At 45.1% G+C, this 27,362-nt stretch overlaps 1 protein-coding gene and 1 long non-coding RNA gene across 2 annotated transcripts in view; one reads left to right on the forward strand and one right to left on the reverse strand.

Moving 5' to 3' along the window:
- Positions 1–25,416, forward strand: part of LOC132648086 (uncharacterized) — a 39,843-nt gene extending 14,427 nt beyond the window's left edge. The window contains exons 2-7 of the long non-coding RNA XR_009586462.1: positions 1,278–1,702; positions 3,414–3,630; positions 16,658–16,705; positions 22,417–22,472; positions 23,018–23,236; positions 25,159–25,416. This is a non-coding gene — a long non-coding RNA (uncharacterized LOC132648086). The remainder of the gene's footprint in view (positions 1–1,277; positions 1,703–3,413; positions 3,631–16,657; positions 16,706–22,416; positions 22,473–23,017; positions 23,237–25,158) is intronic.
- Positions 1–27,362, reverse strand: part of Marchf4 (membrane associated ring-CH-type finger 4) — a 109,905-nt gene that overhangs the window by 7,646 nt on the left and 74,897 nt on the right. The window contains exons 2-3 of the mRNA XM_021645375.2: positions 14,694–14,849; positions 9,841–10,033 (exon numbers count right to left, since the gene is read on the reverse strand). Of these exons, the coding sequence (XP_021501050.1) occupies positions 9,841–10,033; positions 14,694–14,849 (349 nt within the window). The remainder of the gene's footprint in view (positions 1–9,840; positions 10,034–14,693; positions 14,850–27,362) is intronic.

A 27,362-nucleotide genomic window follows, 5' to 3' on the forward strand; every position in this document is an offset into this window, starting at 1 on the left:
CATTGTGGGCCTCCATTTCCCATCAGCCAGTTGAAAGAGCTGTTCCCTTCCTCACGGTTTTTATGAACCCTGATGAGGTGAGGAGTCCTGGAGCCTCCCCTCCCACCAGCATGGTCCTCCATACAGTGCAGCCTCTTCCCTTGAAGGCTCCTTATTAGTTTTTCTTCTTCATGACTGCGACCAAATACCCGGCAAGAAGCAGTGTGAGGGAGGAAGGGTCTACCTCACACCGCCTTCACCATGAGTAAGTGGAGGCCAGACAGGAAGTGGGGCCAGGCTATGAAGAGCTCAAGGCTCACTTCCAGAGACCCACTTCTTCCAGCGAGGCTGCACCTCTGAAAGGATCCACGGCCTTTCAAGTGCCACCAGTTAGGCGTCGAAGGCTCAAACACATGAGCCTATGGGGACGTTCACATTCAAACTGTCACGCTTCCCCTCTGCCAGACAGCTGTGGGGTGTGACCTTATGTGTCCACGCAAAGTCCCACTGTGGCCAAATACTCGCTTTCCAACTTGTATCCCTCCAAAGACCCAGCCCTGGAACTTACAGTAAAGAAAGTAGCAGGCGAATTTAGAAGAAAGAAATAGAATCGTCTGCGTTGGTGGGCTCGGAAGATTGCTTCTGAGAGATGCCCGGTTGGCCCCAACCTGCTCAGGATTGTCTAGGGCATATCTTCATGCTTCTCAAAGTGTGGCCAGGAGGCACGTCTGGGGGCCTCCCCAGGGAAGTGGTGACGGACGGACATCCTCAATTGGGCAAACCCACTTTGACTTGAAGGACTCCAACAATAAAGAGTCGGAGGACAAAAGATGCCCAGAGTGTTTGATGAGGGTCAGTGGGAAGCCAGTTTCTTTTCTGCTTCCATTATATTTAGTGATCTCTCAGTGTCTGGGGACCAAGCGGGAGTGTCCCTTTGATATGACTTCTGCCAGAGCTCTCATCCTAGCAGTCACCTGATGGGGCTGGTTACCTTTGGTCAAGGTATGGAGTATATCTTGAGGCAGAACCTTACAGCCCCTCTGCTTACCCAGGGCAATGCAGACCTAAGAGAAATAGGTCTCTATTCTTCAGAATAGAAGGGTCTCTTTTCCTCAGAAGAGAAGGGGAAAAGAAATAGGAGGCTGAGGAAAGAAATAGGGGGCTGAAATGCCTGGGAATGAAGTGAGAGTTATGCAATAGGACTAGATAGAAGAGAGAAAATTTGGAGGCTCAAAGATGCACTGGTATCATCGGAGGGTGCATTTCTGCAACTAGGGATTTTTTTTTTTTTTCTGCAGGGTTCCTTTGTGAGGCTGAGAGCTCTTGTCCTACGGAAATGAAGCTTGGCATTCCTCAGCCACACTGTGTGTTATCAGTGCTTAGAGGTGCTGGTGAAGGTCATGATGATAATGAAGGTCGTGGTGATGACAGTCAGTATTTCTTGAGCGCTTACAACGTTCTGCCACTCTAAAAGGACTTTACAAAAATGAGCTATTTGTCACTGAGACTTACCTGTGAGGTAAGGCACCTTACAATCTCCACTTTGCAGAAGAGGAAACTGAGCTCAGGGAAGCTAACCGTCTTGCCCAAGGATACACAGTTGGTCTGTGAAGCAGGGCATCACCCTAGGTGTTTCTAAATCAGAGCAGTGCCACGTGGCTGATGCTCCTTCCTCCTCCATGCTTCAGGTCATGAGCAAACCTCTCAAACAACTGTGCAGAAGGTAACTGTTTTTTTTAAATTGTGTGTGTTTCTATGCAACCTGTATTAGCATTGCTAATAAGATCTCTTGTTCAATATGTTTTAACGTGTGATTCATTGTTTTAACAGTGGCCAACATGAAATTGTGTTCTAGATAAAAGACCCTGTGAGGGTCACCTCTCATTCTTGGTTTTCCCCATGAGGAAGACGGGCACTGTAATAGCAGCCATGTCATGGAGCTGCATGGGTTAAATAAAAAAAAACAACAACAACAACAAAAAAAACCCTACAGTATATGGAGCACTTTTCACAGTACTTAGAACACAATGCATAATGAATGCTAGTTATTATTTTATCATCATTATTAAATAAATATCACAGGATTTCATCTCACATAAATAATGAATACGTAAATACGGCCAGCTATTTTTGGTGCGGCTGGGGACGCCAGATTGGCAAAGCCACCTCATGCTCTCTGGAGAGACATCTTCATGCTCGTCAGGCACAGCCAGGCTGTGCTTCACATATGTTATTATAAATTTAAAAAGTTGTTTGCGTAGGCAGACATACCAAAACTCTGTGCTATTGTTTGAAATGTCTTCCCCCCCCTCCCCTGCAGGCTCTCAGCTCCCTGCTTCTGGTGCTATTCTGAAGGCTGGGAAGCTATAAGGAGGTGGGGCTTGGCTGGCATAAGTAGGTCATGGTGGAGGGAGGCTTTGAAGGTTATGTGCTCCCCGGTTTCCAGCCTGCCCTCTCTGCTTCCCGTCTTCCATGATATGAACAAGCCTCTACCACACGCTCTCACCTTGGTGGAGAGTCACTCCCACCTCTGCGTCTTCCCTGCAGGAATGGACTGCGGCCTCAGAAATCCGGAGCCAAAACAAACATCTCAGGTTTAAGTTGTTTCTGTCAGGCAATTTCAGTTACAGTAATGTAAAAATAACTGACATATTCTGTATCCATGGAGAATTTGGGCTTTTAAGCTCTTTGAGACTTTAACAGATGATATTTGGGAACTAGGGTGTTTTTCTTCCATCAGACTGTCATAGCCCAGAACATTTCCTTCAGTGGGGTGGGCTTACAGGAGTAGAGATGGCCAGAAGCCCACCCCAGTCTTCCCTGCATAGACAGCTGCCACTAGGATGGGGTGGCATTTCCTGTTCCCTTTAGGAACTAGGAGGAGCTAGATCCCTGGTATGAATGTGAATAGGGGTGAAGTCAACATTTAAGAAAGTGATACGGAATGAAAAGTGGCAGAGGAAGGCCTGCCTTAAAAGCCTAAAGACTATGAGGCTACAGCGTGGGAGGGGCTTGGAGCCCTGGGTTATTCTGTAGAGGAGAGCCTCTCACTGTTCCAGAACCTTGCTGGGTAAAACCAGTGATGGTTGGACAAAGTTGGTTGCTGAATTTCCCTCACAAATATACCTTCAGAGCAGGGCAGTTTGTGACTTGATGGTATGAGTCATGACATCCCCCAAAAGTATCAACTGGTTTGAGCATCTATGTTATTTATTTGTTATTTATCTGTTCTTTATTGCAAGCCCACCAAGAAACAGACTCATTATTCCTGAATCTGTCTGATGTTCAGAACGGTCCCTAAGAGGTGTTCCTAAAATGCTTTGGGCTTTGTGGGTACATCTGGAAGAGTGAAGTGCCTGTTTGTGGGGCATCCTGTGGAGGGGATGATAAAGTTTCTTCTAATTCATCACCCTTTCTCTCAATGCATCCAACAGCCTCACTGTGGAGAGAGATGAGTCTGTACAGGAAGCTTCCCGTGGTGAGAGATGAGTCAACGTTAATCCAGAAACAAACCGCTTGCAGATAAGAGTATAGACCGAGCACCCTCTCGTCCTTTCATGAGGCTGATATTTCTCATGCCCGCCCGACATTATTGGTGATCTTCACAGCCCCAGTCATCAACTTTTGAGAACTCACCCAGCGGTTTACTGTGTAAGCAACTTCTAAATCCTAGGGTGGGGGGAGCTCAGAGATTATCAGGTTGAACACTCCCATCCTATAGAGGAGGTAAACATTTGTAGAGAGGAAGCACGCTCAAGGTCATAGAGGTTATTAGGTGACTAATCTAGTTTCCTAGACGGTAGCAGACCAGGCTGTCTCTGCGCCTCTGCTTCCTGTCCGGTTTCCTAAGCAGGGGATTAGCAAACTTGGCAGGTGGAGTCATTTCTATCCAGAATGAGTTAATTTGAATTAAAATTAAGACACGCGTGCATGTGTGTGCACGCGTGAATGTCTGTGTTAGACTATTACAGGACTATTCTTTCCCCCTGTGGATCCCAGGGGGCCTTTATCCACCCAGCTATCTCACTGGCTCTAAAGTTAGATTTTAAAATACGTTTTCCTCCTTTTCCCATTCCCAGTTTAATCTCTCTATATTTTTGAGGACAGGGGTTAGATACCTACACATCACAAGAAGACAGGACCTCAAGGGACCACACAGAGAAGACACTATGACAAGAACTGTTTCTGTACTTTTAGCAACTGCTCCATTGTTTCGGAAGAAAAAAAAAATCTCACAATCATCTTTCTTCTTTTCCTACTCCACTCACAAGTGACAAATACATACGACAAGGGTGACATTCTCAGTTTTGCACTGCTGACCTCAGGCTTGACTTTTTGATGGCCAATCTCTTATGTCTGCAGAGTGATTAAAAATTATTTTTGGTGCCAAAGCCCTTAATTAATTTTCTCTTGTTAAGTCTTAATAATGTGACCCACTGGAGCATAGAATGCCCCATTTGTTTGCTGGAAGGTTTCATCTACTTCAGCTATAGAAGACAACATCATTAGAGGTGACGGAAGGCGAGGCAGGTGGGTAAGGCCATCAGGTATAATCAGAACTTGGGGAAGGGAGGTGAGTGTGTGAGCGAACCAAGAACCTTGAAGAGAAGATGCTGCTCAAAATAAAAGCAGATTGCCACTGGGTGTGGTGGCGCCTTTAATCCCAGCAACTGGGAGCCAGAGGCAGGCGGATCTCTGTGAGTTTGAGGCCAGCCTGTTCTACAGAGTGAGTTCCAGGACAGCTGGGGCTACACAGAGAAACTCTGTCTTAAAAAAACAAAACAAAACAGCAGATTATGCCAGAAAGCTAGGTTCGGGCTCTGACTCTGTCTCAGCCATGACTGAATTCAGATTGCAGTAACAGTTGGCAAACCTTTGCTCAGTTTAAGAGGACTGCGCTCTTACCATGTGCTTCAGTCCTCTTAACAAACTTCCTGCTGCTAGGGCTTCACGGAGGAGGAGCAGGAAGCAAAGGGAGATTGGACTTAAGGACACAAACTTAGTAAGAAACAGAGTGAGATGCGGCTATGGGCCCTAGACAATTCCACCTTGTCGTTCCTGTCAGGCCAGACAATACCGCTCTGACATCAGAGACTCACTTCTTCCCGTTCTCCCCGTTCTGTCTCCATCAGTCCCTTAAATGCTTAATGTAACCCACCTTATGCCCTTAAGCCACCTCTTTCTTCTGTGAGCATCCCTCTTATATTAACTCCTCAAACCCACAGCCCCAGCTCTTCCTGTGGACCTCCAAATCTGCTTCCAATTCGACCTAACTTTCAACAGAATACTGGGCACAGACCAAAGTTTTTACTGCCCCTTATTATCTCCCACCAATGCTTGCAGGACTGGTCCAAAGCCCTCAACATCTTCCTCTATCTCACATCTCACATCTTCTATCACATCTACCTGTATGCTATGAAGACCTTTTCCCCTTCAGCCCCATCCTCCAATCAGTCTTCCCTGGAGCCATCTTCTCATCTCTGCTGTCTGTAATGACTTGCTTCTCTTGACTGAAAACTGTTGTTTAGGGACAACCTCCGCCCCCATGCCTGGATTTTAAGCCAAAGCATGCCTTTGGCTTCCTTTTTGTTCCAGAAACTGCCTCCCTCATTTCATCCGTCCCACAGGCTGTGTGAATCTCAAGGTCACCTTTACACCTCTTGCCCACTGTGCATCTCTCTGTTCCCTGCTTAGATTATAATTTTTCAGCCAGTCCTTCCTGCTTCCAGTCTGCCCAGCTGTGATCTCTCCTTTCCATAGTTGTTAGATATACAGGTTTAAAAATCTGTGTCTCATCAGACTTTCTTTTGTAAAATTCTGTCATTGCTTCCACATCCTCAGCAGAGTAATATCAGAGTTCACATGATTTATGGCCCTGTGGGATTTGGCCTCTGCCAACTTTCCCAAATTCATTGCTCATCGCCAACCTCCTGCCCTGGCCCTTTGTCATATAAACAAACTCGGCTTCCCAAGCGTATCTTCTTCACCTTTCTGTGTTTCCACATGGACAAGTTCCTTTGCCTAGAATATTCTTCTCCCTCTTTTGGACAAACTTTGATTTCTCTTTTAAAACTTGCTTAAGGGCAAGATTCCTTCAGCAAGTCTCTTGGCATCTTCCAAGAGAGTTCATTGCTCTCTTCTCTGTCTGCTATCATCTCTGTCTCCAACAAACAGCCCCTCCACCACCACAGTAAGTTATATTGTACCTGTAGATCTGAGTTCTTGAACAGATAGGTCTCATTCATCTCTCTTTTAATGTTTCTTGGTTTGGAGGAAATAGAAGGCAGCCAGAAAATACTACTGCAGAAAATGCATACAGCCATCCCAAACCCCTTTGACCCAGTTTCCTCTTTCTGGGACTCATGTCTGTATTCAAACCCCAGCACAAGCCCTGATTTCAGAGTGTCAGTGTTCATTTCTCTCCATGAACTATAAGATCCACCAGAACCAGTACCTCTTATGTTTGAGTGTGTGTCCTCTCAATAATGTTGGTGTATGAGTGAATAGATCTCCCACGTCCATGTTGATCAGTAGAATCGGGTTTACCTAACCTAAAATACCCTTTTTCTCTACTGGTGTAAAAGCAGCACTGACTTTTAAAAAGGTGCAACCATGGCTTATCCCTTGACTCCCAAACCCAAGACTGAAATAGATGGGGCCCAGGGAACTTCTGATGGCTGCTGGTGGTGATGACTGGATTCGTTTTTGTCTCCCTTCAAGTCTGCTAGATTACAATACTGCTGGGTTAGGAGTCCTCCCTAACTGATACATATAATTTCATACAGAGCAACCAGAGATAAAACAGGCCATAGAAAATATCCGGGAATTAGGGCCAGAAGTTCTTGCTTCTGTTCTCAACTCCTGAGCTGTGTGACCTAGAGTACAGGTGCTCTTTACCAAACCTATGAAATACAGTCACAGTTCGCACCCCTCTAATCACTGAAGAGCTGCTGTACCCTCATCACTTCTTTCCAGAGATTCTGTGGTTTGCTGGGTTCTCATTAACTTACATTTGATTTTCGTAGTAGCATGCATTGGTGTAGGAGATTAAGACTCTAACCCAACATATGCTCACGTTCTAAGGCATTGACCTCAACCCTGGAAATAGGCTGCATCCAATGGGGAATCTAGAGGCCCTGGAAACCACTTCAGGAAAAATCCTTTGATGAGAACTAAAGACCACTCTTTGAGAGAATCATTGCTCTCAGTTTTCTCAGTGACAACCAATGCTCCTAGAAGCCAGCTGGATGGATCCAGCTGCGAACGAGACAGACTTGGTTTCACAAGCAGTAAACAGACAGTGTTTGCTCTTGGCTTCCAGTAGAATCTCTCCGCAGAGTACCCCCACCTTCCCGAACTGCAACTCATCATACTACGCCAATAGAAAAGTAAAATCATGTTAAAAGATCTATACATAAAGAACTGCCTATTTAATGCTTACACACACTCTTTACTATCCATGACTATTTAACAGTTTAAGGGAACAAACTGGTCCTGGTATCTGAGAAACAGAAAAAAAATCTAGATGCTTATAGCAGCAGATGCTTTAGCTCCTTTGAGCCAGTACTGTGCTGGACTTATTTTCTTTCCTCCTGGCAATATTTTTTTATGCAACGCTTCATTGCTTCATATAAGAAGCTTGGACCTTGGATATGGATTCTTTTACTCAACATTGTTTTCTCAACCCACATTTCCAGGGGACTAGGAAAACAATGCAATGACACTGTGGCTCCCATTTGCTTTTGAGCCAAGGGATGAGCCTGGACTCAGAAGCACATGAAAGGGGGGACACGCTGAGGATTCTCCAGCAGATGTAAGCCTGACTTTCCGTCTTACACATTCTAGACAGATGCCGTTTGCTTTCTAGTGAAGCTGAGTGACAAGTTGAGACCAAAAATAAAAACATCCCTGGTGAATATTGCAGCTTCCACTTGATCCTCCCTTCAGAAAGTCCCTACATTTTCACAACCACACACTTGCCTGTATCACTGGGGACAGGACTGTAAAGGAAGAGCAGCTGATACCGAATTTTACCCTTACAGCCACCAGCTTCACCACTGGTCATCGTCACAGCTACCATTATTACAGCCACCCCAGGAATCTGCTTATGGCCTCCGACTGCTCACCATCACCTCCTGCTCCTCGTCTAGGGTACATGGCACTCTCTGTTTTATTTCACTTCCTAGCATTCTCTAGGGTCAGTTAGCCCATCCTGGGGAAGCACCGAACTATAGGTTCTACTCAACAGGACTATAGGTCTATAGGTCCTGTTGAGTTAGCCTAAGATGAATCTTTTAAAATTTAACAATCTAAAAAAGTCATCTTTGTCCCCTGGGTTGATATGTTGGATTAGCATAGAGAGACAGAATACATTGGCTTAGATAAACACACAAGGGCTGCCACCACTGGTCCATGGCTTCTGGGATCAGTATGGTTGTCTCCAGGTCTTTTCAATTTCTAGTATTAAATGACCCCAAAGAAGTTCTTGTCACCATCATCTCAGTCAAGTTATTACTAGTAGATGTCTTCCTGTCAAACAGAGCAGCACCACATATTTGATGTAATGTCCCAGTGTCAGAGATGAACACTGTGCTACTCTCATGCTCCCAGCACTGTGACCTGGGGATATGAGAGTTCCAGATGAGGACGTATGGGCCAGGGTTTAAACATGCTTCATTGCACTTAGAATAACCAGGGCCATTTCCACCTCCTCATTTGCATGGAACAAACCTTTGCCATCAATAGCAGCAAACATCTGTGAAAGAAAAAGGACCCAGTGTTCTTCCAACTATGGTAAAAAGGAGGTGAAAGATTGACTTGAAAATTGGGTAGGGGGAGACGTGAAGACTAAAGAAGAGGGTTCTAACCTTTTCCTAAAACAGTAAAGCCTTTTAAACAAAATACTACCTGTAATGAATTTTAAAAAACAAACAAAACCAAACCAGAAGCTCATGGTGAATCAGGGGTGAGGCTTTGGAACATCTTTCTACTTCCTATTTCCCAAACTGGCTCCTGGACCTGTGTGGAACCCCCAGCCTTATACATACTTTGTAAACCACTAGATTAGAGAAATCTGGGATACTAGGATAGGCTTATAGAAGAAGAAAAATGGAGGGGCCAAAGAGATGGCTTAGTTGGTAGAAGGGCTTGCTTTACAAGTGTGAGGAACTGGTAAGTTCTAATTCTCAGAGGCCATATGAAAAGCCAGGTATGGTAGCATGTCTGTAGTTTCAGAAATGATGAGAAGACAGATGGACATAGGTAGATCCCTGGAACTTACTAGCCAGCTCGTCTAGCCTACATGGTAAAGTTCCAGGACAATGAGAGACCCCATCTCAAACTAAAGATGGAAGGCACCTGTGGACAACACCCAAAGTTGTCTTCTGGGTGTTGTCCACCTCCAAATACATGTGCATGCATGTGCAAACCTTCATACACATGTGATCAATCTACCTGTACATACTTACACACAGCAAGATAAAAAGACAATTCTCATCATGGGTGCTTCTAGGTATTTTGCTATATATACATGCTGTGTTATGGCCTATAGGGCATGTAACTGAGAAGCAGCCTTCCATTCCCTACGTAAGGCAGATAAACCCCTCAACTGACATTCTCTACCTCAGAGGCAAGCCTTGTCTTCAATTGAACAAGACTGACTGGCTTGGCATTATCTTTTTTGCCCTGCCCCCTCTTCTTTTACACACCTATTATGCCTAAGTTCTGGCCTCACCCTAGATCATGGGTCTTAAGCCCAATGCTTCTTCACTTGGCCTCCAAGTAGAAGGGATCCTGAGGGATTTTTCCATTTCTTTACCAAGTAGCTCATCACTTCTCATGGAGACAAGCCCCCAGACCCACCTATGCACACCACATCCATGAAGCCATACATCCCGTAGCAGATCTGGAAGAGGAGGTCTTGGCGTTGCCATTTTGCTGAGGGACTGAAGGTTGACCAGATGAGCCAAGAGATACTGGCGATGAGGAAGAGAGAACCCAAGATGGCGGCTGCAATCTGAACTTTCTCGATGACCGTCAGGGATATAGCCTGCCACTGGGGAGGAAAGAGTGACAGATTAGCTGTTTTAAATTTGAGTGAGTGTATCCCATTCCCACACTCTTGCTTCTGCTCCAGCAGCTCATTGGCAGAGAGCTTAAACAAGGGCTTCTCCATTCGTAATACAACAGACAGCTTTGCATTTTCATATTATACTTTTAGTACAAGGGAGACCCACACCATATAAAATGATCAGATATTATTGTAAGGAAGGGGCTCTGAGCAGGCATGGCTGAGGAGGAGACCCTTATACTTGACCTCCCTAGACATAGAAATCTGAAGGCGAGAAGGAAAACAAAGCGCCAGTGTGGGTGTTGTTCCAAGGCGCTGAAATATTCCTTTCAGAGCAGCACAGTTGATCTTATCACTAATAGGTGCCAAGAGGGCACAGGTCTTCCTTTGACTGTTTTATGTTGTTTCTACAACACCATTTTGCCATTTAATATACGTGCTAGAGATCAACAATTTGACAGAGTAGGAGAGGGCACGGGATGTGGGAGTAAGGAAAAAAAAGCCAGCTCACAATATAGTGACTGTACTTCAACTCTTTTTGCATATTTAGAGCAGTATTGAATTGGAGGCTCCAGTGCGGGTGAATTTTTGGCTATGGAATTTTATGATTCTATGTCTCATCTATAAAGCAATGTCCTAAGTTAGCCCTGAAGAGGGTTTTAGTTTAGGTTTGCTTCACTCAACAAATAAGTATTGACTATTTCTATGTGCCTGGCCACTACTCCGGGTGATGGAGCTAAAACACTAGACAGAACTGGACAAGGCCCTTGCCTTATGTCATCCACAGCCTTGGGAACACATTACTTTAAGAATTTATATATGCAGTCCATCATGGATCTGCATAATGTCTTTCCTGGAGCTCACCCAGGAATCATTGTGGCCTAAACACAGAGAAGAGACACAGTGCCTTCTACCTGCCAACAGGGACCCCTCCCTCTGTCATCATTGGCTCAGATGGGGTAGGCCAGTGGCTTCCAAGGGACAGAAAGTATTAGAAAACACTTCACTTTTAGTCCAAATGTAGGACATGGGCCTTAACATTTAATTATACAGATAGTATCCCATTACAGAGAATTAGCCCTTTAAATTTTCCAGCACATCCCTAGCTTAGGGTTACGCATAACAAAAGCATTTTCCAGAAGATGGTCCTATCACATAGACTTCTCTCATGTACAACAGATGTTTTTTCCAGGGTCAACCCCACACAGTCTAGAAGAGCATTTCTAGTGAGTTTATTGTTTCTACCATTTAGTTAGGTTACCATCACTAACCCACAACTTCCCTTGCTCCTCCATAATCCCAAAGATATAGAAGCATAGAAAGGTCCTCTTTATCCTGATACTATTCCTTCTAACCCCAAGCCACCTAATGGGGCCCCGGACTAAAGTGAATGTTCTGAAGAATGGGAAGGATGAGGTGATGTGTACAAGAGCTCTTTCTTGTCCTGTGTGGGACCCCATGGAAGTGTAACAAGAGACACCCCAAGGAGATAGCTGAGAAGCAGAGAGCTCTGAGATCTGACAGGAAGGCTGGGAATGGAGTAGGGCATTAGTGGTACCAAGCTCTGTTGCCACTCAATACCAGGAACACCAGAACTTCACTCTAAATGAGGTTCTGATCCTCAAGTTGTAAGACTTCCTCTCTAGTCTTGTAGCACTAGGGAGTGAAGAGACAATGGGCAGAGTCCAAGGAGGAAATTTTGTTCCTTAAACCAGGAGGGGACACCAAGTAAGGCATCGGAGGACCCAATTTTGGTCAAGCTGTGTCCCCAAACTTCTTGAGTGCTAGTGAGAAGTCAATAAATCACGGTGACTATTAGTTTTCCGTTCTTTAAAGATGGAAGTAATCGCTCCTCCATTCTTCCTAGGGAATTATGAGTCTTAGGTGTGAAGCCAGGGCATGAAGGGCTTTCTTTACTATGTTTTGGTGAAGGCACAGACAAACGTGTCAAGACGGGGGTAAGCATACGTGTGTAGTGTGCCTGGGTGTTATGTAGAGGGCAGGTACCTGGATTCAGGAATTCCTGTTGCAGACAGCAACATGCTCTACTGATTCATAGCTGCACAGCTTCCAAAGTTCACAAATCCCGCCCGCTATGCCTGCATTGTCTAAACCTGTGCATTGAATAGCAATAGTACCCCAATTGAGCTGTTTACGGGCTTGAATTTGAAGATACCTGAAGCCTCAGACATCAGTAGACCCTCTATCCAAGCACTGTAATGTTTCATGCTAGTGAATCTGATAGCCGAGGTGGCCACTAAATAACTAACGGGTATGCAGCATAGGTAGATTGAGTAGATGAACAAAGGGATGACTCATGTCCTAGGAAGGATGGAGCTGGAAGGAAGGGCATTTTCTCACCCTACCCAGAACAACTTAGAGTTAAATATTATTAATTATTTCTGGAGTTTTCCTTTTAACGTTTTTTTTTGGGGGGGGGGGAGGTTTGCAGGTGCTCACGGGTAATTCAAACCACAGGGAAGAGAGGACTAATGAAATTGCTGTTCAGAGTTACCAAAGACAAGGTGGGAAGCAGGCAATGGGGCCTTGCGGCACGTAGGGCAAGACCTACTCCTTTCTCAGTAGGTATTTCTAGATACAAACCTTGCTTTGAGACGATCACGAATATAATGTCCCATAGTGAAGCCTGGAACTATTTCTTACTCATTGCTTGAGACACAAGAAAGCCAAGATATATGGAAAAGCATCTCCCTGCTCTGAAGGCAAAATTCTATCCGTTGCTCTGTTGGCTTCGTCAGGTCTGCCAGTCCCAACCTCTACTACAGACAGTCCAGCTGGGCTTTTTGCATAGAGGATGGCCACTGTGGCAGAGCAGAGAGTTGTATCACACTCAGCTAGGCCAGAGGAGCCCAGGACACACACTTGGAACAATTTAGGCTACAACCATACAGTGCAGTTTCAAAGCCAAACTAGTTTTATATAGAAAAAGGAACTGGCATTTACTGAGCACACACACGATTGCATTTCTAGGACCAACAGAATCAGAGGGGTCCCCAGTGCCTAGAAACTCATAATTGAAGTCAGGGTAGTAACTTGGAAATAGATTAACAGACTGATATTGCCAGCACTGCCATTTGCTTACCTGACATAGGCTTATAATAACCTTTTCTTTAGGCCAAGAGAAAAGCTATACCTGAATGATTTTTTTTTTCATTATATGAGTCAAAGGTGGAACCAAGATCAGGGTGTCTTGGAGTGAGTTCATGGATTGTGGATCTGACCTTTCCTGAGGCCTGAGTCAGCTGTAAAGAAACAGGCAGGTCAATGCACTCAGACCTTTGCTGCACCCCCAGGACATAGACTCAGCTGTTGCTTGGCGCTTCTATTTTAAGACATCTTAAGATCTGAAACAAATGGCTGAAGATGGAACCGGCAGTTGGGAGGGGCTCCCCATCAAGAGGCTGAGCTGCCTGGGAATTTGGTGCCTCCCTCCCCCACATTCCTGAGAGTGCCCCTTGGAGAACGCCACAGGCAACTCCACGTGTTTTGAGATGCTCCTCACTGCAAAGACCCTACTGCAGTCACTCGCTCCCAACCCTCCCGGGTTTGCAAGGTTGGCTCTCTGCCCCACTCAGAGAGGAGGGAAACTCAGGCTCCTGCGGTCTCCATCCTCACTGTCTTGCTGGCTAATTAAATACATGGCTGCTTACTTGACTGACAATATGTATGTGGAGATATTTTTAGAAGCAGAATGCTCTTTCTGTGTGCATGTGCGCGTGTGTTTGTGTGTCTGTGTACCAATCTTACTGATACACTGATTGGCTGATTGGCATAGGCCCTGCCAGCAACTGGGGGGCGGGGTGGATGGCTATGTCAGCAGAGGAGGAGAGAGTGGGCAGAGAGAGCCCTGAGTTCTGCCAATCTGATTGACAGGTCCCTACTCTAGCTCTGGCCCTGCCTTCCCTTAACTCCCGTGGTGGTATTCTTTTGTTACTCATCGCAGCTTCTTCCTGTACACCCCTTTCTCCATTTTCTTTGCCCTTCTTTGCTGTTTCTTCTCCATTCCCACTCTGTCCCTTGTCCCAGAAAGTGTGGTCTGTGGGCCAGGAGGAGTACCTCCCTCTCATAGCTTATTAGCAATGAAGGCTCTTGGACCCTGCTCTAGCCCAGTGAATGGCAATACACATATTAAGACTTCAGGTAAATCACAATCACGTTGAAGACTGAAAAGTGCCACTGAGCCATCTTGTCTACCCAGACTCTTTTCAAGCCTTTGGCTTTAACTCAAGCCTCATTTCCCCAGCATGTCTCCCCCAATCACCTGTTCTCTTTGTCTTCTCTCTTTTTTCCTCTTCTTCCCTCCCTTCCTCCTTTTCTTTCTGTCCTTCCCTTTCCCCCAATCTCCTATTTCTTCTTTCTTCCTTTCCTCTTCTCATCAACACATCTGTTTTCTTATGTCATCCACCTCCCCTGACCTCTTTCCCCATATAGCATATATATATATTTTTCTGTTTGCCCAACCCTTCCCTGCCTTCTTGGATAGACTTAAGAGAAAAAAACTTCTTTTACCCCCTCTTGACTGTGTAACACCTAGACACCAAGCTGCCTTGAATCTGAGGTTCAGTAATTCCCCTACCATAAAGCAGATCATGAGGGGACCCAGGCTGGGAGGCCCTGGATTTACCTGTAGAGGATTCTTTGTGCTTATGGCGATGACGTGGTACTTGTAGTAGCACAGCTCACAGCTCCAGCAGCCCCTTTCACTGATCCACTTGATGAGACAAGGCTGGTGTGTACATTTGACAGAACCATCACAGCGGCACGGGCTTAGCAGCTCTCCCTGTGGAGAAAAAGAGGGAATGGTGGTGAGCCCGGAACCTCAGTCCAGCACGTGACAGACTGGTGGGTGGATACCGGAACCCTGGTCTGAGCTACTCCGATAGCCCAGATAAGGCTCCTCCTTGCAAGCCTAGAGGCACCAGAATCTACTGAAGAAGCCTGGGCCCCAGCTTTCCTACCACAGAATCCAAGTGGCTTTAGTCAGCTAAACTACCAGTTGTAGGACCTTCCACTTCTCTGGTAAGACACGAAACAGTGCTTCTTGAACTGCCTAAGACCCAGGATATTCATGGAAGCCCTCTGTCACCCAATGGTGGCTGGTAGGCTCCATGAGTTTCTCACTAGAAACTCAATGAAAGTCAAATATCCCCAAGAGCTGGAGAGGTAGCACAAGTGATGGGAATCTGCTGGTAGAGACGGGTGTGATTTGGAGAACTCAGACCGAAAGCAGGGCAAAAAGTACCATCCATCTCCAGCTAGCCACAGATTTGTATTTTTGGTAGTGCTGGTGAGTGATCCCAGAATCTCATACAGACCATCTCCAGTCCAACAAGGAATCTTTCTCTAAACCTTTCAGCAGTCTGTTTGTAACAGTTTAAAAATATATCACAGGGGTCACTTTGACTGAGTGTAGAGATGCCTATAGGCCATAGGACCCTGAACTTGAGCCTTTGCATTCTTCTGCAAAGACACTGACCCTCTCTGTGATGCTTTCTTTCCATGCTGGGTCCCTGAGAGAGAGAGAGAAAAAAATGTAGGTCAGGCCTAAATCCTAAGGGATCTTGGAGTTTGGCCAATGTCCTTGCTGAAGGTCTGGGTTGCTCCAGCCAACTTTAGGGGGCGGGGGGAAAACCAGCTTAGGAGCATTGGAAGCTGGGAAACAAACCATCTGGCCAAGCTAGATGGTTTCTGGATCTGAAGTCTCTTGTAACTGAGCAGCAGCACAGCATGGTTCATTGTCCAGAGCTCCCCATGACACATCAGACAGTGTGATTGAAACTTGTGCCTCTTGTCTCCTGATGAGGCCCCAAAGTGCCTCTGTGAATCTCACCCCCTAGCTTCCCTGCCGCCCTCCTTTTGTTTTGCTTTGTTTTGTTCTGGGACAGGGTTTCTCTGTGTAGCTCTGCCTATCCTTGAACTCAGTCTGTAGTTCAGGCCGGCCTTGAGCTCAGAGGGATCCACCTCTTCTGCCTCCCAAGGGCTGGGTTTAAAGGTGTGCACCACCACCACCTGGCTCTCATCTCCTTTTCTTTGCTCTCTCTTTCTTCACTCTCTTTCTACTTCCCAGCTCACTCTCTGTCCTCTTGGCTCATTAAATCCCCATTGACTCAGCTCTTACTCTCACCTTCTTAGAGACTTTAACAGTTGGGCTCTGAATTCCCTCTGGTCTTACTCAAAGCTTCCTGGTTTACTTTCCATGTTTCCACCCCTGATCACTTATTTTGGATTCAGCTCCTCTGTCTCACTCTAGGGACCCATGCACAACCCAATTCTTGAGCCCCAAACATTATCCCCTATGTTTGGGATATTTGAATGTTTCTTTCTTTTTTTTTTTTTTTTTTTTTAAGGAAGAATATGCCTGTTCTCAACCATGAATAAGCAAATCCAGGATCTTCTGGTCCCTAAGTGTGTCTATCTGCTTATTTAGTCGTCCTCTTCACTGTAGACTACAGAACCAGCTGTCTCCTTCTATGATTTCTGGAATCATCTTTTCCTTTTATTTTACTCCCATATGCAAAATGGCTTGTCTTGGCTTGTATGGAGTCCTTTTGTACTCAGTCTACTCAAATGGTTAATTTTTTTTTCCAGGTGGTTTCAATACCGCTTCTCACAGGGAGTCACCCATGGTTTCACCAGGTGGGTATGGGTGCTTTAGCCTGAAAGGACTTTATAGTGGATGAGTTTAGCATATCTAGCATATCCTGCTTAGAGAATCTAACACATGACCACGAGGATCTATCCATGTGCCTATCCGCCCTCCAAAGGATCACCGGAAGGCAGGAATGAGGTATATATCTTTGTACCTCTTTTCCCCAGTGCCAATCCCTAAAGTAGAAGGCAACCCTCTGAGTTTGAATGACTAAATGGAAAAAAAAAATAGGCCAAATGTCTTCCTAGGCACCTGCATGGCCCATTCTGTGAGACTAGGAACCACGTTCACCCTATTAACCCAGTAGTTTTTGCCATGCCCGAACTCCATGCACCTGTGCAGTGAGTTAACTGGGTAGAAGGTACTCAGGTGCTCAGCATGAGACCCCGCCTACTTCCCACTCTGCTCTTCAAGTACTGATCCCTTCTCTTGGCCGTGGCCTTTCCCAGTCTCATTTTGCGGCGCGTCTTCATTTGTCCACAGGTCATTGCACTGTGATTCCCTCACAGGACGGTATTTCATAGAACTTTGCATCCCTAGCACTCAGTACAGCTAGACATTCATCTGACTTTGGCGGCTAATCGTGAGCTTAATCCGTTTGGTGAACAAGAGGTTTTATTCCGCTGGGACATAGCCAGTCTTGGGTTCTCTGATGCAGGGAAGAAAAGGGAGTTGTGCGTGTTGCTGGCCACTCAGTACAACAAACTCTAACTCCCCGCGGTACTGAGTATCTGTGCTATGGCTCTGGGAAGGAAACGGGAGGGGGTGAGCGGAGAGAGGTGCTGGGGGAGGGGGAAAGCCCTCATTATTCATGGCAGCGTTTCCTAGGCTCATTAATTCTAACAGGATGAGCTAGGTTTGATTAATCGGGTTGTTAAGCAGCCATGTCAAGTCGCCGATCAGGTAAAAGACATTACTTCCGGTCGCTGGCAGTGAAACCAAGTGACAGCAGTCTGCATTTCTTGTTTCCCAAACAGCAGCTAGGAGAAAAGGCACGGAAGAGCTACTGGCTGAACACAGCCCATAACACAGTCTGATCTGGGCTCTTTACCTTGGCTCTGTATGGGGACGATTAGCTTTTCCTAAACCCCTTTGAGCAGTCACATACCTACCTACAGAGGGAGTATGCTGAGCATGGCCTGGTTCAAGCGCCTGTCTCAGGGGCCAAGAGGCCAGACTGAGGTGCTTCTCCTGAAGGCACTTATTAATTCCCCAATATCCCTCCTGTGTACACAAGACAAAAGGGCTGAGAAATTAGGGAAACAACACCCTTCACAATAGCCACAAAGGACATAAAGTACCTTGGTGTGACTCTAACCAAGCAAGTCAAAGACTTGTATGAAAAAAATTTCCAGTCTCTGAAGAAAGAAATAGAAGAAGATATCAGAAGATGGAAAGATTTCCCATGCATATGGCTTGGCAGGATCAACATAGTAAAAATGGCCATCTTACCAAAAGCAATCTACAGATTCAATGCAATTCCCATCAACTTACCAACACAATTCTTTACAGATCTTGAAAGAAAAATTCTCAACTTCATATGGAATAACAAGAAACCCAGAATTGCTGAAACAATCCTCTACAATAAAAGATCTTCTGGAGGTATCTCCATTCCTGATCTCAAGCTGTACTATAGAGCAACAATAGTAAAAACTGCATGGTACTGGCATAGAAACTGACTGGTGGATCAATGGAATCAAATAGAAGACCCAGAAATAAACCCACACACTTATGAACACCTGATTTTTGACAAAGATGCCAAAACCATACAATGGAAAAAAGATAGCATCTTCAACAAATGGTGCTGGTCTAACTGGATGTCTACATGTAGAAAATGCAAATAGATCCATCCTTATCACCCTGCACAAAACTCAAGTCCAAGTGGATCAAAGACCTCAACATAAAACCGGACACACTAAAACTGTTAGAAGAAAAAGTGGGGAAGAGCCTTGAACTCATTGGTACAGGAGAGAACTTCCTGAACAGAACATCAACAGCACAGGCTCTAAGAGCAACAATCAATAAATGGGACCTCATGAAACTGAAAAGCTTCTGTAAAGCAAAGGACACTGTCGTCAGAACAAAACGACTGCCGACAGATTGGGAAAGGATCTTTACCAACCCTGTACCTGACAAAGGGCTAATATCCAGTATACATAAAGAACTCAAGAAGTTAAACAGCAACAAATCAAGTAATCCAATTAAAAAGTGGGGTACAGAACTAAACAGAAAATTCTCAATAGAGGAATATCGAATGGCAGAGAAACACTTAAAGAAATGCTCAACATTCTTAGTCATCAGGGCAATGTAAATCAAAATGATCCTGAGATTTCACCTTATACCCATCAGAATGGCTAAGATCAAAAACTCAACTGACAACACATGCTGGAGAGGATGTGGAGAAAGAGGAACCCTCCTCCATTGCTGGTGAGAATGTAAACTTGTACAACCATTTTGGAAATCAATCTGGTGCTTTCTCAGACAATTAGGAATAGTGCTTCCTCAAGATCCACCTATACCACTCCTAGGAATATATGCAAAAGATGCTCAAGTATACAAGGGTATTTGCTCAACTATGTTTGTAGCAGCTTTACTTGTAATAGCCATCTGGAAACAACCTAGATATCTGTCAATGGAGGAACGGATACAGAAATTGTGGTATATTTACACAATGGAATACTACTCAGCAATTAAAAAAAGGAAATCATGAAATTTGCAGGCAAATGGTGGGAACTGGAAAAGATCTTCCTGAGTGAGGTATCCCAGAAGCAGAAAGACACACAGGGTATATACTCACTCATAAGTGGATATTAGACATATAATATGGGATAAACATACTAAAATCTGTAGACCTAAAGAAGCTAAACAAGAAGGAGGTCCCTGGGTAAGGTGCTCAATCCTCCTTCAGAAAGGCAAAGAGGATGGACTTCAGAAGAGGGAGAAAACAGGGAACAGGACAGGAGCCTACTACAGAGGGCCTCTGAAAGGCTCTACCCTGCAGGGTATCAGAGCAGATCCTGAGACTTACTGCCAAACTTTTGGCGGAGTGCAGGGAATCTTATGAAAGAAGTGGGAAATAGTAAAACCTGGAAAGGACAGGAGCTCCACAGGAGAGCAACAGAACCAAACTATCTGGGCACAGGGGTCTTTTCTGAGACTGATACTCCAACCAAGGACCATGCATGGAGATAACCTAGAATCCCTGCACAGATGTAGCCCATGGCAGCTCAGTGTCCAAGTGGGTTCCCTAGTAAAGGGAACAGGGACTGTCTTTGACACGAACTGATTGTCCTGCTCTTTGATCACCTCCCCCTTAGGTGGGGTGCAGCCTTACCAGGCCACAGAGGAAGACAATGCAGCCACTCCTGATGAGACCTGACAGACTAGGATCAGAAGGAAGGGGAAAGAAGACCTCCCCATCAGTGGACTGGAGGAGGGGCATCGGTGGAGAAGAGGGAAGGAGAGTGGGTTGGGAGGAGTGGAGGGAGGGAGATGTAGGTGAGATGCAAAGTGAATAAATTCTAATTAATAAAAAATAAAAAATATTTAAAAGTTAAAAAAAAATCCCCACCATCCACACTGGACAACCCAAAAGGCAGACTGGGTAGTCACTTCTTACCCTACAACCTTTAGTAAATGTGGTATCAAAATGGGGTATCAAAAATACATGACTGATGAAAATAACCAATGCTATGTTTTAAAGAAAAAAGTCCATGAAGAAGCTCTTTTCAACTTACTGATCACCCAGGATATCTCTTCATGGATGATGAGGAGGACCACAGTCCTTTTATCGGTTAGGGCAAAACTGCCAACCTAGCCTGGGTCCTGCATCATCTTCTCATTACACCCATGTGTCTTCAAGAACAATAGAATAGATATAACTGGCAACAAAAGTGGGACCCTGTTAAATGTGATGAATATGTTCTTCACAGTAAACGCCATTAAAAGCTGAAATGAGGGGACGTGGGGGAGGGGGCTGGAGCAATGTCTCAGTTCAGTTGGTAAAGCGCTTGGTATAAGGAGCTTACTCCTTGGCACTCAGATAAAATGTTGGGCATGGTGGTGCATGCTTGAATCTCAGGAACAGGGAAGCAGGGACAGGAGGGTCCTTGAGGCTCACTGATCAGCTGGCCCAGCTTAAAAATGACAAGCTCCATTTGGTCTCACCAAGAGACCGTGTCTCCAAAAAGAAGGTGGATGGCTCCTCAGACTGATCTTCAGCCTCCACAAACATGTGCACACACACTCACATACAATTCCTCAACAGGCATACACATGCACACACACACACACACACACACATATAATTCCTCAACAGGCATACACATGCACACACACACACACTCACATACAATTCCTCAACAGGCATACACATGCACACACACACACACACACACACACACACACATACACACGCACATATAATTCCTCAACAGGCATACACACACACACAAATGCCCAGATGCACATATGCATATATACACAAGTTTAAGTGCTGTAATATGGAAAGTGAGATGGATATCCTTCCCCCAGGCTTCCAGTATGAACATCCCCTAATACAAGAGAAGATGCAATATACAGTCCATGCCACAGAGACAGCAGGGGACATGAGAAAAATGAGAAGCCAGGGCTTTCCCACCAGTGTCAGCCCCTGAGCTTCACCACACTGAAGTCTGTGCTATGCATCTCTTTCTGTCTCCTTCTCCGGAGGAGGGAGGGATATTTCTGGTCTACCTCAGGTCCCTCAGCCAAATCTCCCATGATGGCCAGCTGCAGCCCTGTCTCCTCTCCCTGCCTCATTACACACAGTCTGGTACTACATCATTTTCCATATCTTCTGAGATTTAGGCTGCTCATTGATACCCCATCAATACCTAGCAATACCGAGATGCCCAGGAAAAGTCCTCAGTGTCCTCAGGGCTTTGGGACAAGAAAGAGGTGTGGAGTCTGCGAGAGTGGCTAAGAATGTTTGTTTTAGAAATTAAGCGCTATGGTTTTGAATGTCTCTTCACCCATTGCTGGCTAAGAAAATGTATGCAAGCCCTTAACGTCTGTGATGCTCTTTTTACCTTCCATGTACTCTTATCTCCTTAAAAAAAAAAAAAAAAAAAAATCCAGTGAGATGAAGCAGCAAAGTGCTTGACGGTCTTCAGCACAAGTAAGCCCTCTTGCTAAATTACAGTTTTAACTTATATTTCTTTAAGACTTCAACTTGTTTTTTTTATTACAATTCTCTGTTCCTACTGTCATGCTAATATAAGCCAAATAGGTAAGAAAGGAGCAAGAGCCTTAAGAACTGGTCAACAGGGTCACAGAGAGGGCCGCCTTAAAGTACATTCTAGGCAAGTCTGTCATTCTGAGACAGGAATGAGGACACAGTATTCTACATTCCCAGAAATGTCCTTGTGTTATTACAGGACGCTGGGAGTATTTAGGGTAACCTTTACCTTAGAGATGCTAGACAAGAGAAGAACACAGGTCTCTTGGGTTGAGACTGTGCTACAGGCAGGAATCAGTGCAAGGTAATTTTCTAGTTGTGGCTATGACTAACCTGGTGGGAGGGACCGAGAAAAGAATGAAGATTCTTCTACCACTGGAACAGTTGGTAGCTACAGCTGTTTCTCCATTCACAGATTTCCTTGTTTACTTCTGAGCTTGCTTTAGGTTTTCTTTCTTTTTTTTTTTCTTCCTCTTTCAGTCTGAAGGTCTGGCTTCAAGAGTCCTTAGGTTACCCAGTTGCTATGGCAATGCCAGGTAAGCCTGCTTTTTTTCCACTTACTCATATCCAGGCATCTCTGCCAACATGCTGGGCTGAAGTTTGCTTCTCTGGGACATCAAAACAATAAAACTCTAGCCTTAGGGCACAGTTTATAGTTCTTTTCCTTTATTGAGACTCATGATGATTAAGAGCCTGGCTCTCATCCTAGACAGTCTCGGCTTTATTCAGGCTCTGACAGTCTGTACAACCTTGATCAACCTGTTAACCACTCTAAACTGTGTTAAGCCATATCCTTTGCTCATTCAATATTTACTTGCCATGCTCCATCTTCTAGATGGTAGGCAGAAAGTTCTCTGGTAGACAAAGACAACAAACAGATAAAGAAGTAAATGATGTCTACCTAAGATATGCTGTCAGGTGCTGTGGAGAAAATAAGCGTGTAAAGGGAAAAGAGACTGTGGAGGAGAAGGAGGAGGTAGATTTAAATGCTAAGTAGGATGGTAGGATGGTAACTCCTCATTGTCAAGTTGACTGCATTTAGAATCACCATGGAAACCCACCTCTCTGTGTGTTTATGAAGTTGTTTCCAGAAATGCTTGACTCGAGGGAAGACCCATCCTGTGCGTAGGTGGCAGCATCCCACAGCTTGGGACCAGAGTGACTGAGAAAGGACCCAAGGACAAGCATTACATTTAGCTCTCTCGGATTACTGCCATGGGCTGCAGCGTGCCTGGATGCTTGATGTTCTCACCACTCTGTCACTCCTGCTATGATGGACCATATTCCCCGGAACTCCAAGGTGGGATGTCTTAGTTGTCAACCTGACTGGATCTAGAAGCGGGTAAAATTCTTGTACTTTGTCATAGCAACTAGGAAAGTAACTATATTCCATAGCCAATGGCTCTGGATGCTCTCTCTCTGAAGAGGGGTATTTGAATTAAGACATGAGACAGGCAAAGGAATGAACCAGGCAGATATTTGGGACCAAGAAATCTGGGCAGGGAAGATTAAGCGCAAAGACTCCAAGGCAGAAAAGTGACTGACATGTTTCAGGAAAACCAAAGACACTGGCATATTAAGATTGAGTAGTGAGAGGAAGGAAAACAGAAGAGGCCCAAATATGGATCAAAGGTGGGGAAACAGATGAGGAAAGGGCTTTTATGGCATTTATGGATGGCATGGGTAATCTTGAATGTTATTGAGTCTCGCTTAGTCTTTAAGCCCTTCTACTTACCTTTGATGATCTGGCTACGTATGACAGTATGACTTTTATACTGAGGACAGACTAGATGGAAATAAAGACAGAACTGGGAGACAAAAGGCTGTTGAAATAATCCAGGTGGAGGACAAATATGATTTAAACCAAATAGTATCGATACAAAACCCAAGAAATGGTTGGTTTCTGGATGTGTTTTTGAAGAGATGAATGTTGAGATTGGTTGGTGGATTAGGTGTGGCATGTGAGCAAAGCAGGAAAGTAGAGGATGATATCAATTTTGACTTGAGCTTTGGGAAGAATGGCAGAGTTGCTTTTGGTTGAATGGAGAAAGACTGAGAAGAAGCAGGTTTAAAGATTGGGTACTCACTTTTAAAAGTATCAACAGTGTGATGCCCATCAGCTGTCAAGCGGGAATGCCAAACACACATTGCAATGTGCATTAGGCTGGTATCTGGGCTGAGCTCACATAGGGACATGAGAATCACTACCCCATTAGCAGTGGGGTAGTGTTCAAATCCACCGCTTAGATGACATAACCAAAGCGGTCAGCATATGCCACAAAAAAGAGAGGCTCTAGGTCTAATCTTGGTGAATGACCGTGGCTAGAAGTCAGAAAACTGTTGGGAACCAGCAGAAGAGGGTGAAAAGCAAGGCTAGCCAGGTAAAAGAACACATCAGTCCAAAAGCCAAGGAAGAATGCAAAAGTATGCTAAGAGAAGGGGAGCTCTCTGCCTTGTCAGATGTTGATGGATCAAGTTAGATGAGAAAATAATTATCTATGAATACGGTAAGCTTTACTTCTAATTTTTCCCCATTTTGTTTGTGGGGGAAAAAAGGCATGAAGGGAAAGAAAGGGAAGGGAAGGGAAGAGAAGAGAAGGGAAGGGAAGGGAAGGGAAGGCGAGGGGAGGGGAGGGGAGGGGAGGGGAGGGGAGGGGAGGGGAGGGGAGGGGAGGGGAGGGGAGGGGAGGGGAGGGGAGGGGAGGGGAGGGGAGGGGAGGGGAGGGGAGGGGAGGGGAGGGGAGGGGAGGGGAGGGGAGGGGAGGGGAGGGGAGGGGAGGGAAGAGGCACCAAAGGGCTGAGAGCGATATAAAACACCAGAAGATCTTTAGAGATATTTTCATCAAAACAAATTACCTCATCTGTGAAACCAGAGGAGCAAGGTGAGTTTGACTTAAATGGAGGCTAGTGTGTAAGGGTTACAATAGGGCAGTGGTTTTCAACTTCCCTGTTGTCGAGACCCTTTAGTACAGCACAGTTCCTCATGTTGTGGTGACTCCCGACCACACAATTATTTTTGTTGTTACTTCATAACTGTAATTTTGCTACTGTTATGAATCACAGTGTAAATATTTGTGGAGACAGAGGTTTGCCAAAAAGGTTGCAGCCCACAGGTTAAGAACCACTACCACAGGGATTAACAAAACCTGTCTCTAAAACGGTCTTCCCATCTCCTTCAAATATTAATTTCTTTCATTATTTCCTTTTTTTTCTTGCATCTAGAGTCACTATCCGTAAAACATGTCTCTGGCTGTGAGGCCATCTGCCACCTCAACACAGTGAGGTTAGCAATAATTGCTCCCTCTTCACGAATGAAGATGCCCATTCAGAGAGTTTGTTACATGCTCATGAAAATGAAAGAATTGGGCTCTGAGGCCATAGTAGAGGACAATGCAGCCACTTTTGATGTGAACTGATAGACTAAGATCAGTAAGGAGAGGAGAACCTCCCCTATCAGTGGACTTGGGGAGTGGCATGCATGCAGAGGGAGGAGGGAGGGTGGGATTGGGAGGGGAGGAGGGAGGGGCTTATGGGGGGATGCAGAATGAATAAAGTGTAATTGATGAAAAAAAAAGAATTGGGCTCTGAAACCAATTCTGTTCATCGAACTGCCTTAGTTCCCCAAATCACCTCTTTTCACGGTGGTTCCATTGCCTGTGTCTCTTCTTCCACCCACAGCAGCCTGCCTGTAAGACCATTAACTTTTTTGTCCTGACCTGAGTGATGAACTCACTGGATCCCCCCTGGGATCCCCCTTACCGGACACCTATGCACCCTGTTGCTCTTTCCCTCATTGCCACCTCTGAGATCCGTTCTGGGCCATGTTCACTGGATATTATTTGATGTCTGGGTGGATTGGGAGGCAGGTCAAAGTGGACTGTGAAGGATGAAGGGAAGGGAGGGTAATGACCTCCGAAGATGCCCCAAGACCTGAAAATCCATGATTGTTCATAATCAAGCCATCCTGAATTGCGTGCATACTGTATTAGAAAGCACATAAACAGCTCTGTGTTCTGAAGAGAGTTTACCTGTACCACCCACTCAGACTCCCTTTCCAGTCAGACTGTGCTTTTATCAATGGATCTCAGGCCAAGTCTTGGCTTCAAGGGACCAACAGTATGTCAGGAACAGTGGAGAGAATTTATGAATTGCTATGAGATAATTTGATCTAAAGAAGAGAGAATGCTATTGCTAAGAAGAGAGGAGACTTAAAGCCCTAATAAGCTGTAGTTATCTACACTGAATCCAATTAACCTACAAAACTATTTCTATTTCCATTCCCATACTAGCCACTTACACTCAGAAACACACAGACACGGACAGCCTCACACATGTAATCTCCTTCCATCTTCATGGAGAATGTCCTAGTTTATCTGCTCATTGTCTCAAAGCAAAACAAAAGGAATGCTAAAAGGCACAAGGAAAGTGGACAGACGAACCCAAGCCCTCCACACAGTGACATTCATTATCCCGGTGATTATTTCATTCCTGCTCCGCTTACTCTCCCTATAATTTAACTGGTATAAGATATATGTACCTATTTCCTCTAACTGCTTCTAAATTTACTCAGCTGCTACTAGTGAGAAGAACTTAACCTCACAATAATTGAATTTAAATAACATCCAATTCTGTGGAGTCAAACATGACGTGCATAGTAAACAAACCGCAGGAAGAAAGAAGGTCACGCTTAATGTGGGTATTCATAATTGTATCCGTATTCTAATGGCCCAAATGTGCAATCTAATGTCTGTTTGTCTTTCTGTCTGACTCATCATTAGCATCACTATCATTACCAAAGAGCCAAAATTAAAGGCTGATCTGGCCTAGTTCCTCTGCCTAGATCAAGAGAACATAATTCAGACAAGCCTTGAGTAGCCTGAATTGAGCTATTTGCATATAGTGGGCTGGGCCCTTGTCCAAGGTTCCAGGCCACTACACTTCTCAGGAAGCTTCAGGGATACCAGGCCACTGTGTTCACTTTTTTTTTGTCCCAGAAACCAGGCCAAATCATCTGATAGGTTAGGGGGAAATTACAGAATTGTCTCCTTGAGTCAGTCTATGGTCCTTACACAATAGCAGAGGTATATGCGTCCTCAAGTCTACAAAACCCTCATGATGCTCCTTGGAGGAACTGTGGTGAAATTCTCCTAAAATTAATTTCATTCACTGTAATGAATGCATCATTCGGGGGGTTTAGGGGACAAGTCAGAAGTTGCAGGTGCAAGCAGGCTGGAATCACGTCTTAACTTTCCTATGTTTCGGATGAGGGCCTTAGGTTTGCCCCTGATGCCAACAAAGCAGGACTTTTCCCAGGTGTAACCCCAGCTTTCCCACTCCCTGGCTGGTGACTACAGGTTTAAGTGATCTCTGCCTCAATCCATCGTTTCTGACAGTTGAAGTTGTATCCAAATCACTGGGAAGCTTGG

This window comes from Meriones unguiculatus, chromosome 15, assembly GCF_030254825.1.
Source record: "Meriones unguiculatus strain TT.TT164.6M chromosome 15, Bangor_MerUng_6.1, whole genome shotgun sequence".
Lineage (NCBI taxonomy): Eukaryota > Metazoa > Chordata > Mammalia > Rodentia > Muridae > Meriones > Meriones unguiculatus.